Source organism: Sebastes umbrosus, chromosome 22 (genome assembly GCF_015220745.1).
Source record: "Sebastes umbrosus isolate fSebUmb1 chromosome 22, fSebUmb1.pri, whole genome shotgun sequence".
NCBI classification, from domain to species: Eukaryota; Metazoa; Chordata; class Actinopteri; order Perciformes; family Sebastidae; genus Sebastes; species Sebastes umbrosus.
The window spans coordinates 3,650,155-3,663,296 of NC_051290.1; the positions used below are offsets into that span (position 1 = coordinate 3,650,155).

The 13,142-nt window shown below is 41.7% G+C and overlaps 1 protein-coding gene across 23 annotated transcripts in view; it reads left to right on the top strand.

Annotated features, from left to right (window-relative positions):
• The window catches only part of dysf (dysferlin, limb girdle muscular dystrophy 2B (autosomal recessive)), a 127,787-nt gene extending 117,004 nt beyond the window's left edge, over positions 1–10,783 (top strand). For all 23 annotated transcript variants that reach the window (XM_037758393.1, XM_037758389.1, XM_037758388.1 and 20 more), the window contains 5 exons: positions 4,721–4,820; positions 6,997–7,169; positions 7,294–7,403; positions 7,496–7,643; positions 8,420–10,783. In XM_037758393.1, coding sequence (XP_037614321.1) covers positions 4,721–4,820; positions 6,997–7,169; positions 7,294–7,403; positions 7,496–7,643; positions 8,420–8,476 — 588 coding nt within the window. In that variant the 3' untranslated portion in view covers positions 8,477–10,783. The remainder of the gene's footprint in view (positions 1–4,720; positions 4,821–6,996; positions 7,170–7,293; positions 7,404–7,495; positions 7,644–8,419) is intronic.
• The last annotated feature ends 2,359 nt before the right edge of the window (positions 10,784–13,142 follow it).

Consider the following 13,142-nt stretch of genomic DNA (forward strand, 5'->3'; position numbering starts at 1 on the left):
CTCTGGGTCGGCTTGGAAAGGCTCGGGGCGAAGGTGCTTCCCGGGGCCGTGGCCAAAGTGTCACCGGGGCGGACTGTCCTTAGTGTGCCCCAACCGCGGGGGCACGACCACCCAACCCGTCTTGAAACACGGACTAAGGAGTCTAACGCACGCGCGAGTCAGAGGGTGCAAGCAAAACCCCGTGGCGCAATGAAAGTGAGGGATACGGCACGTGCCGGCTGAGGTGGGATCCCGGCCCCGCGGGGTTGGGCGCACCACCGGCCCGTCTCGCCCGCGCCGTCGGGGAGGTGGAGCGTGAGCACATGTGATAGGACCCGAAAGATGGTGACGAGAGGTTAACGTCACGCTGCTGTAGAGTGGTATCGTAGCCATTGTATCGGAGGCGTTTTGCGAGTACGAGTATCGGACCCGATACCTGATACTGGTATCCGTATCGGTGCATCCCTGGTCGCCACACTTCCACACACGTATCTCTCTGCTCGAAGAAGGCGTGGTCATGCGTCATCAACGCATCATCAGTCACACTGCGTATGTGTTACACCCTGTGGTCTTAACGCTCAGGCTGATCGGAATCCTTAAATAAAATCCTGAATCCAGATCATAGTCCGGATCGCCACCAAAATGTAATGGATTGTTCATAGTTCACTCCACCCCTCCAAAAATATCATTCAAATCCATCGCGAACTTTAGGAGTAATCCTGCTAACAGACAGACAAACAAAACAACGCCGGTGAAAACAATACCTCGGCCTCGGGCCAAGGAGGTAATGATTAGTTTTTATTCATACATCATTTTGTCCCCCTGCTTGAGTATTTCTTTCTCTCTGTACTCTCCATCTCTCCATCTCTCCATCTCTTCGTCTCTCCATCTCTCACTCACCGTAGGTCCTTTCAGACACAATGCGACAACGGCACCACTTATTAAAATGTATGTAATAAAACATTATGTCATTTATCTTTAGCAGTAATATAACTTAACAGAGCTTATGGAAAGAGAGAGAGGGTGAACGAGGGATGGAGGAAATGAGCGAGAGGACTGAACAAGACTGTACTTAGCAGTCTGGCAACAAAAAGGAAATTGATTGATGTTGTTAGATATTGCAGAGAGCAGTCACACACACACTCAAACACACACTCAAACACACACTCGTATACAGCGTCCCACCCCTCCTCGTGACAGCTGTGGAGTGATAACTTAATGTACTTGGACAGAGTTTGTGGATAAAGTGAGACACACACACTCTCAGGGTGTAGTGTGTTTACTCTCAGTGTTTGTGTGTGTTGTTATGAAGTGTGAGAGCATGATGTGGATTTAGACTCTTGATTTAGAGAGTGAGTGTGAAGTCATAACGCAGGCAGCAGAGCCGAGTCATTTAAACATACAGACGCAGATCAGATGTATTGTTAGGCTAAATGTCATGTTATATAGCCCGCCCGTATTCAAAGCCAAGCATCACTGACGTTCGTTTTGAGCATAATATTCAGAGGAAGATCAGGAAAGATTGAGTCCCAGACCTCTAAAGGAAAAAAGCCTGAATTGTGAGGTTAAACTCTTGGGTGTTTCCAAAGGACAACACGGCGTATGAAGCATAACAGAGAGACTTGACTACAGTCTAACACGGTGCACAAAATGAAAATATCTCCGTCAAACTGTAACTTTATCAGAGAATCACAACATTATACATGTTTACAGTTGGATTTTAATCATTTTTGCATTTTAAAATAATAATGATAAGATGAAAACAATGTGTGATTTATGCAGAAGTCACTTTCTGTTCTGTATCCACAACAAAGTTTGACTTCAATCAAGAAACCAAACTATAGATATTTCCATCACTTGTAAGTTTATCATCTAAAATACAGTACAAACATATCAAATAACTTGAAACAACAAATTACATTATTCTGTTACATAGACTCAATGCTCATAATTAACTCGATCTTTCGGGGGTTGTAGCTGGCTCAGTTTTAAAGCTAGAGTGAAGCTGCTGACATTATCTAATGAATCCATCGGTACCAACCATGTCTTACTAGCTTATCGCAATCATGTGATTAATCGCGATTAAATATTTTTATTGATTGACAGCCCTAATAACAAAATAACATAAAGTAACGCAACAAAGTAACGCAACAAAGTAACGCAACAAAGTAACGCAACAACGTAACGCAACAACGTAACCCAACAACGTACCCCAGCAACGTAACGCAACAACGTAACGCAACAACGTAACGCAACAACGTAACGCAACAAAGTAACGCAACAAAGTAACGCAACAACGTAACCCAACAACGTAACCCAACAACGTAACCCAACAACGTAACCCAACAACGTAACGTAACAAAGTAACGCAACAAAGTAACTCAACAAAGTAACGCAACAAAGTAACGCAACAAAGTAACGCAACAAAGTAACGCAACAAAGTAATGCAACAAAGTAACGCAACAACGTAACCCAACAACGTAACCCAACAACGTAACCCAGCAACGTACCCCAGCAACGTAACGCAACAACGTAACGCAACAACGTAACGCAACAACATAACGCAACAACGTAACGCAACAAAGTAACGCAACAAAGTAACGCAACAAAGTAACGCAACAAAGTAACGCAACAACGTAACCCAACAACGTACCCCAGCAACGTAATGCAACAACGTAACCCAACAAAGTAACGCAACAAAGTAACGCAACAAAGTAATGCAACAAAGTAACGCAACAACGTAACCCAGCAACGTACCCCAGCAACGTAACGCAACAACGTAACGCAACAACGTAACGCAACAACGTAACGCAACAACATAACGCAACAACGTAACGCAACAAAGTAACGCAACAAAGTAACGCAACAAAGTAACGCAACAAAGTAACGCAACAAAGTAATGCAACAACGTAACCCAACAACGTAACCCAACAACGTAACATAACAAAGTAACGCAACAAAGTAACTCAACAAAGTAACGCAACAAAGTAACGCAACAAAGTAACGCAACAAAGTAACGCAACAACGTAACCCAACAACGTAACCCAACAACGTAACCCAACAAAGTAACGCAACAACGTAACCCAACAACGTAACCCAACAAAGTAACGCAACAAAGTAACGCAACAAAGTAACGCAACAAAGTAACGCAACAACGTAACCCAACAACGTAATCCAACAACGTAACATAACAAAGTAACCCAACAAAGTAACGCAACAACGTAACCCAACAACGTAACCCAACAACGTAACCCAACAACATAACATAACAACCATAACAACATAACTGCTGTAAATAAAAACGAACTGCCCTCAGCGGCTTTTCTTGATACTGAAATCAGCATGTGGGATTTCACTAATCGAAATGTAAAACTGTTTCTTGAACAGAAAGGCTGTGAAAAGAAAAGAGAAATCACTTTCCTGAAGCCTCTCTGTCCTCACTCTCTTATAAATCGATCATCACCTGTCCTGGTTCTTAGTAAAGTCCATAAAATCCACAACACGGTGTGAAGTTGGCTTTTAGTTTAGCGGAAACTCTCCTCACCTCAAGTGTTTTTTTAGGAACATTACGGAGACGTATTGACATTTGCTGTGAATCACAGGGGGGATTTTATTTCAGGTGTGAAAAGCCATATTTTTTTATTGTTTTTTTATCAACATAACAACAGTCAAAGTGTCACACGCACAGATAGATAGAGAGGAGGACTGAGGGAATGGAAAGAGAAGCTGCAGAGTGAAGCCCATTAGCACAACAGTGAGACGGGATCACATTCTGTCTGGCAGTTTAGTGTGACTTTACCAGAGGCGATAATAGGTACAGTATAATACACACTTACACACACACACACAGCTGTATGTGTGTGTGTGTGTGTGTGTAGATAGGAAGTGTACCAGTGTGGAAGTGGTGATGTCGTGAGAGATGTGTCAATGGGGTGCTGCTCCAAGCTGGAAGGAGCCTCCCATCATGTTTCCCAGAGCGTCTCTCTTCTGTCTTCTGTCTCATCAGAGGGGGGCAAAATTCATTATATGACAATAAGCACCAGCTAAGTATGATAAACATGTATTAATTAATAATTTACTCATTATACTCCATTATATTCTGAATTGTCACCTGCTGCCTGAATTTAGTGTTTTCCTTTACATTAATAAAAACATTATTCCAGTGCCGACACTGTATTCAACTGAGGAAGAGGAGAACTGATGCGCATACCTGTGTGTGTAACAAAAAAAACAAAAAAGTCAGAAAAATTTCAAAAAAATATGAGAAAAAAGTCTAAAAAATGTCCAAAAAAAGTCTGAAAAAAGTCAGAAAAAGTTGGAAGAAATTCTGAAAAAAGTCAGAAAAATTTCAAAACAATTTCAGAAAAATGTCAAAATAAATCTGAAAAAAGTCAAAAAAAAATCTGAAAAAAGTCAGAAAAAGATGGAAGAAATTCTGAAAGAAGTCCGAAAATTTAAAAAAAAATGTCAGAAAAAAGTCTAAAAAAAAAGTCAGAAAAAATAATCTGAAAAAAGTCAGAAAAATTTCAAAACAATTTCAGAAAAAAGTCTAAAAAATGTCTGAAAAAAGTCTGAAAAATGTCAGAAAAGGTGGAAGAAAGGCAGAAGAGAAGTTTGAAAAATGTCAGACATACTGTATATAGAGTGAATATAGATCATTTGAAGACTGAGGTTGCTGTTAGAAAATGGTGTCTGAACTTCTTCTCTTTTATTCCCCTGTGGTCTCTTTGTGTGTCTGCAGGAACACTTCTGGAGTGTGGATAAAGCGGAGACTAAAATGGCTCCTAAACTGACCCTCCAGATCTGGGACAACGACAAGTTCTCCTTCGACGACTACCTCGGTAAAACACACGGCTCTGATCTAATTCAGTACATTTGCTTGTGAAGAAGTAACAGAAGAGATTCAGGTGCATCACTCTCCATTGGATCTCAGCTATCACGGTGTTCTTGACTTTCCAAACTAAACTAATGTAAAAGTCTTCCTGGACATGGATCAGGAACATACATACAAGCCTTTTAGTTGTAGAAATACAGTTAACTCATTTTGGGTCTGACGTTAAAACAAGTTTTTCCTCCGTTTCTGGCCAAGCTTTAGGTGGTAAATCCATCCCGGGAACCACATGTGCGATGTGCGTACAGACAAACTACTGCGATAACATTTATCTTTAGAATTAACGCTCTTCCATTTCCACTGTGTTGGCACATTTCAGAGGGATTTTATTTTTTTTTCTCGGGAACTCAAGCTGTCAAAATCCTGCCTTTCCTTCGCCCCTCGACGCTGCACCCGGCCCCCGGCCCCGTCCCTTGAAATAACTCACCGCCGCGCCTCTCCTCTTTCACCCCACCACCCCCACGGCCCGCTTCATTTCATCTTTGCCAAAGACGGCAGGGTGACGGTCTTTAGACCGAGCGTCCGTCTGTGGTGCGTGAGGAGGAAGAAAAGATGAGGAATCCAGACTCTGATCTCTTCCCGTCTGTCACCATCTCGCTCCGCTGCAGCGTTTTTCTGCCACTCGAGTTTATTCACCTCGTACAGTCTGCGGGTGTGTGGCCACCTCAAAGCATTTCTGCCATTCCTGCCTGTCTCCAGCTCGTCAGCTCGGACCGCTGACTGTTAATCTTCCTGCACGGTGCGAGGGTCAGACACGAGCCATTTTTCCGACTGCCACACTGTCAAACTGCAGCGAGCTCTGGAAAAACACTTCCAGCGGACATCTAGCCTCTTTTCAGCCATTCATCACGCCTCAATCCCTCCGTACTTAATGTCAGCGATGATCAAAACTCTACTAACTACTTTCACCGCAGGATCGTCTATAATTCACTCATAACACACTCAGTCATTAACAATCTGGCTCCACTGCCGGTTTATATGGGTTTCCCCAAAGCATCTTAAGGCTAATATCATAATATATCCATCTTTCAAACCTCCTTCAGCATCCCCCAAAAGCATCGTAACTTAACAGAGAACCTGCAAACTACACAGCTCATATTGTTTTTGTTCAGTAGTTAAGGGACGTCTGATGTAAAATGAGTGATAATGTTTAAATTAGAAACCTCTTCATCTTAAAGTAACACATTTTAAGATGTTTATAGAAATCAATGTCCACTTTCCGATAGTATTAATTCATTAAAGCTTTCACATTACTGTTTGGACACGTAGTGTTGAGGGGAACAACGTCAGGGCCATTAGTACCATTGTAGGTAAAAAAAATACAAATAATTACGGAGCCGGGGGAAGGGTATAATGTTTAAAAAAAAAAATTGGATATTCTCTGAAATTAAAGTGGCAAATTTACGAGACAAAACTCACAAATTTGCGATTTTATAAAGTCGTAGATTTACGAGGTAAAACTTGTATGTTCTCTAAGATTAAATTGGTAAATTTACGAGAAAAAAACGCACACATTTTCAAGTTTACAAAGTCATAAATATAGTAGAAAAAACGTGGATATTTTGTGAGATTAAAGTGGCATATTTACAAGAAAAAACTCGTACATTTACTAGAAAAAACTTGTATGTTCTCTGAGATTCAATTGGCAAATTTACAAGGAAAAACTCACATATTTGTGATACTATAAAGTCATAAATTTACGAGAAAAAACTTGGATATACTCTTGAGATTAAATTGGCAAACTTACAAGAAAAACGTCACAAATTTGCGAGGTTACAAAGTTGTAAATTTAGGAGAAAATAATTTGAGTATTCTCAGAGATTACAGTGGAAAATGTACGAGAAAAAAATCACAAATTTGTGAGATTATAAAGTTGTAAATTTACGAGAAAAAAAACTTCTTAAGGAATCACTTTCTTCGCTTCACACCACAGACGCCATCGTTAAAGATGTCGGTAACGTGAGCTGCCGAGTACAAAATATATTATATTGTAGCGGACTAGCGGTTTTGCAATCCACTAGTTTTTTTTCCGTTAATTCACCATCGTACATAGCCTCTTGGATGTCATGATTAAATCTTCCCTGATGGTCCAGCCCTGTGTGAATGTACCATGAATGTGTCTTCAGGTCACCTGGTGATGGACCTGAACCACATGCTGCGTCCCGCCAAGTCTCCAGAGAAATGTGACCTGCAGCTGCTGGAGCAACCGACGGACCGACTGGTGTCTCTGTTCGAACAGAAGACCGTCAAAGGATGGTGGCCCTGCACCTGCGAGCAGAACGGAGAGAAGATCATCGCTGTGAGGAAAACAAACACACAGACACACACACACACACACACACACACACACACACGCATGAACCCAGCCGGCTAGCGTGTTAGCAGTTAGCAGTGTGTCGTCACTCCGGTTGTCTGTGTTTCAGGGGAAGGTGGAGATGTCTCTGGAGATCGTGACGGAGCAGGAGCAGGACGAGAGACCAGCTGGCCCCGGCAGAGACGAACCCAACATGAACCCTCACCTGGAGGAGCCTCAGTGAGTCGCACACACACACACACACACACACACACAAACACACACACTCTTAACATATACTTACTGGTGTCCGGTCCTCGTCTCTCCTCCAGGCGTCCAGAGACCTCCTTCTTTTGGTTCTCCTCCCCCTATAAGACCCTCAAGTTCATCCTGTGGAGGCGGTTCAAGTGGATTATCATCCTCTTCTTCATCCTCTTCTTCGTCTTCCTCTTCCTCGGCGTCTTCCTCTACTCCTTCCCGGCAAGTTTGATTCTGTGTCTGCGAGAGAGAAACTGTCACGGTGCATGGATGGAGACATTTCTTTATTTGTTTGCACAATTAAATGACAATTCTGGTTTATTACAACTTAAGTCTTTTTTATCTTATTACTCGTTTCTCTTTTTTAAAGATTTTTTGGCAATTTCTCCTCCATTAATAACTAATAACGATAATAATACCTTTTATTTGTGAAGTGCTTTTCTAGACCAAGGATACAAAAACAAGGATACAAAAACATTAGGCATTAAAGTAACTAACAAAATCTTATATTATATAGAGACAGACAGAGAATGAGCGTGACAAAGTAGCGTGACAAAGTAGATTGACAAAGTAGCGTGACAAAGTAGCGTGACAAGTGGCAACGTAGGGTGACAACGTAGAGTGACAACGTAGCGTGACAACGTAGCGTGACAACGTAGCGTGACAACGTAGCGTGACAACGTAACACCACAACATAATGTCACAACATCACAACGTGGCGTGACAACGTAGCGTGACAACGTGGCGTGACAACGTGGCGTGACAACGTGGCGTCGCAACTTAGCGTTACTAGCTGGCTGGCAATATTAAATGTTTTTATTGGTATAGAGAAGTATGACAGTAAAGGAAAAGCTCTTTAAAGAAGAAGAAAGAAAGATGACAAAGTTAGACAGAGAAAGATGGAGAAAATGAAAAAGAGAAATAAATAGAAGAAAGTATGTAGATGAGAAAGAATAAAAAGTAACATCCTGAATCCATGTTTTCTCTCCGTCCTCCAGAACTACGTTGCCATGAAGATGGTGGGACCTTTCGGACCGGCGAAGGCAGCAGAGTGATGATGATGATGATGAGGAGGAGGAGAGAAACTAGCGGACACGATGAAGAACAAAGTTTCTAAAAGTGAAATGAGGCTGAATTTAACGTGTTATTCTTCTTTCTGTAAAAAGTCATCTTGCTGAAGTTGTGACTGCAGTGATGAACTCATGAACTGTGTGTGTGTTCCAGATAAGTTTACACTCTTTTGTACAGATAGACCTGATTAGTGATATATCGCCCCGAGGTTCACGAGCGCCGCTGTGTTTCCATCCGTGCCTTCACCGCCGCTTCATCACAAACTGTAGCTGGATGCATTTCCAGAAGACGCCATCAGATCTCAGCATGTTGTCTCTCCGTCTCTTCTGCTCTCACGCAGAGAAGGAGAATAAAAGCCCCGTCACGCCAAACGCCGCCATGTTTCGAAAGGAAGCAGACTCAAAGATTGAGATGTTGCTGCCTGATCTTTTCACCGCCTGCTGTTTCCCGCCGGCGCTGCGGTGAAGTCAGGTCAGGTCAGGCAGCGGTGACGGAGCAACACTCAAACTTTTAGTGCTCTAAAAAATCAGTCTTTATGAAGAAGAACCGTAAAATGTAATTCTCTTTGAATCGTCTTTACTGTAGACATCGTATGCTGCCTTCAAGTGCAATCAGAAATCAGAGATGTATTAATGAAAAAAGTGTTTTTTCAGCCAACACCAACACCTCAACCGGACGTTTTAACCTCCATGTTTTATATTTGCTTCCTTATTCTCCTCTTCCTCCTCAGCCACATCTTCTTCCTCTTTTTCTTCCTCTTCCTTCCTTCTTAATTTCTCCTCCTCTCTTTTGTTTTTCTTCTTCCTTCTCCTGTTTGCATCTTTCTTTTTCTCATCGTTCTCCCTCCTCTTCTTCATCTTCCCTCTTCTCCTCCTCCTCATTTCCTCCTTTTCCTTTCGTCTTTTTCTCAAATTCTGTTCGTCCTCTTCTTCCCATCTTCCCTTACTTTTCTCCTCCTCTTCTTACTTCTCCTTCTACACTTCTTTCTCCTCCTGCATCACATTCTGTTTGTCCTCCTCTCCATCCTCCATCTTCCCTCTTCTCCTCCTCCTCATTTCCTCCACCTCCACTTACTTTTCCTCCTGTTCTTCCTCCTCTTCTCCCCAGTCTTGTCTTCTTCCCTGCTGTTCTCCCTCCTTCCTTTTTATCCTCCTCTCCTTTGCTTCCTCTCCTCCTCCTCCTCCTCCAGTCTTTCAGCACTCTCAGGGTTCAGCAGGTTAAGTCGAGGATTTGCTCTTGTAGATCTCGGGGGTTTGTTAGTACAGAGCTTGTTTTTAGATAGATGAAAGGACAAAGTCCGAACAGGAAAGGTTAGAGGAGACTAATCCACACAGATCCTTTGGGATTTCCTCAAGTACGTGTTTGTAAATTGATATTCATATATATATGTGTTGAGATCTTTTAATCCTTAAATAACCTCCGCTGATTTAGGAAGCAAGTAGAAGCTGAAGGGAAACCCCACTGTCTTCCTCTCGTATTTATTTTTGCACCTTCTCAGCGGTTTCTTCTAAACTCTCCTAAACGTCGGGCTCCATCACGTGTTCGGTTATTCTGCTTTGGTCCGAACCAGAGTGGAAAAGTTGACTTAGTCCCGTTTGGTCCGTGTTTGGGTTCACACCAGCCGGTTACGAGCCAACCGGGCCTTGTAAACAGAAGTCACAGAGACTCACAAGCTGCTCATTTATTGGACCGAGTTTTGTTCGTCCTGCCAGGTCAGAGAGGGTTTAACTCCGGCTACGCCGACCTCAGCATATATATCACAGGAATTAACCTTCGCAAATCACGTCTGATTTTCAGCATCAGTCCCGATTTTTGCTCGGCTTTCCGAACGTGAGGGACTTTCTCGCTATCAGATTTGTCTCCTTGTACCCATAAACTCATGCATTGTGAGTTGTTTCCTGCAGAGTTTAGATCCCGCTGTTGCTCCTCAGAAACCACCGTGCCATTTGCTTGGAGGTGTCGCGGAGGCAGAGACCCGTCGGCGCCAACTAACGTGATGAAAAAGACTGAATGAAAATCATTTGCAGAACACTTAAACCCCTCAGACTAAGATCAGCTGAATCAAGCGCTCCATGATTATATTTCAGGGAATAGTGTCACTGTATTAGTCTAGACTTATCTCCATTTTCTACGCACCATTTTGCATCCCTGTTTGAATGTAAGCTGTTCTTATAGTTGGGGAAAAAGGTGCAGGTGCACACTGTGAACAATGCGACCACCGCCCACTGGATCCGGCTGTTATAATCCAATAAGATTCCAGTCGGTGTCGCAATGTCTTTGGAAACTGTTTGGAAAAGGGTAAAAAAAAGACCGGTTGTGTGACACTGAAATCTTTTCTTGTGGGAAGCGTTTCATAACTTCTGCCTTCATTTTATTATCAGTATTATTAGTGTCAGTACTTCAGGTATTTAGCTGTTGTTGGTTGTTTGGCATCCTTTGGTTCAGGTTTCCTCTCCGTCAAACAAAGTGTTTACATTAAGAGAGGAATGACCTTGAAGTTTGTTGCCACCTGATGTTGTCCTGCTGAAAAGGTGTCGTTCTTCTTCACTTTAGATGACAAGAATAGGGGACAGTCTGACTTAAAAATGGTTCAGCTTGGTTGAGACATTTGCACGCTGCACTTAAATGAAAGCCGACTGACTGAACACACCAGATACCTGTTAGAAAGAGGATTTTATTTAGATTTATGTCTGGATGTTTGCCTGGACAGATATTGACGTCCTGCTGATGTAAATCAACGAGCCTCAAAATGGCAAAAACTTTATTTGACAATCCTGCTGTCAGCTGCCTTTTTCAGTGAAAGTGATTATTTTATTATTACTTCAAAATGCCTTCACACCACTAAGTTGTCTTTAAAACATTAACTCAGCGCTGTTTTCTCCCGATGTTATTCCTGTCAGTAAATGCAACGTGCCTTTAGCCTTTAGCTTCGCTGCTTTGACACTAACTCGTGCCTCAGCAGAGAGACCACTAAACAACCAAAAGGCTGTTCTTTTTTTATTAGCTATGACTTCCAGTTGCCTTTATGAAGCTTGTTGTTGTCGTAGTGAACATTCAACTGGAAATTGTGCAAGTTTGAATTCTTTAAATTACTCTTTAAAGGAATAGTTTGACATTTTGGGAAATACACTTATTCGCTGTTTTTTAGAGAGTTAGAACCAAGATCGATACCACTTTATGTCTTTTACACTAAATATTAAACCCCCTGCCAGCAGCTTGATTTAGCTTAGCTTAGCATAAAGACTGGAAACAGGTGGAAACAGCTAGCCTGAGTCTGCCAGCACTTCTAAAGCTTGTAAAACTAATTAATCCGGGGAAACTCCAGGAAGTCACTGCACCCGGCCAAGAAATAGTCCGCACATAATGATGTTTTTAACACCTGACGTTTTTAACGGATTAAACATACAAAATATAATGTGTTAATTATCGAGCTTTAGAGTTGCTGGTAGCAAATATTTCACAAAATGTGGATCTATTTCTTTATGGGATGAGAAAATGCGAATAAAATGCATGTTTGCTAATTAAAGTTGTTCTTTTTTTAACCCTTAAATTTAGACTTGCACTGAATTATAAAAGCAGAAACGAGCCCGATCTCTATGTTATAGCTGTTGCTAACACAAAATGCTTTCACTGGATGTACACTGCAACACAAGCATCGTTCTGCCATACAACTGCACTAAACAATAACATGTAGGAACAAACTGGTTTTAAATCCAGTTTTTGCACCGTGACAAACTCTTTTTTTGTGATTGTAAAAGGTTGGTTAAACGTGACTGATGATATTTTAATGTATTCTGGGTGAAACGGACTGAATGTATTCTAACACATGACATGTATTTGACTTCACATCTGCAAAAAGCAATACCGTGTGCACTGCATTATGTCAGTATTATCAATAAAACTGCATTTCTGATCAGTGCAGAGTGTGTTTTTTTATGTCCTTATGAGTGGGAGTACATGCATAAAATATATCTGAAAATAATGCACATCGGAGCTGTGTGTTTATCTGAAAATAATGAACATCAGAGCCGTGTGATTATCTGAAAATAATGCACATCAGAGCTGTGTGGTTATCTGAAAATAATGCACATCAGAGCTGTGTGGTTATCAGAAAATAATGCACATCAGAGCTGTGTGGTTATCAGAAAATAATGCACATCAGAGCTGTGTGTTTATCTGAAAATAAAGCACATCAGAGCTGTGTGGTTATCTAAAAATAATGTACATCAGAGCTGTGTGGTTATATGAAAATAATGTACATCAGAGCCGTGTGATTATCTGAAAATAATGCGCACACGTCAGCCAATCAGAAGTTTGCACTCCCAATAAGAACCGTTAAAGTTAGGTCATATTATTTCTTTAGAAGGTAGATAATCTTCAAGGTTAAATTACATTATTTACATTGGTGTTATGATCATTCATTTTGAAGGCCTATATACGGCCCAGCAGCCCATCTGTGTGTGTTCAATGTATAAACTGTCAGAGAGAAAGAGGATTAAAGTGTAAGTACGTACATGTGTGTTTAGCTCTCTGACCTTGGTGCGAACCTGCAGCGTCGACAGAAGTTGGACTGAAAACCCGCTTTGACCGATTCGTCTCTTGAGCTCCCCACAACTCTAAATTATTACTTTGCTTTCCCACCTCTCCCTC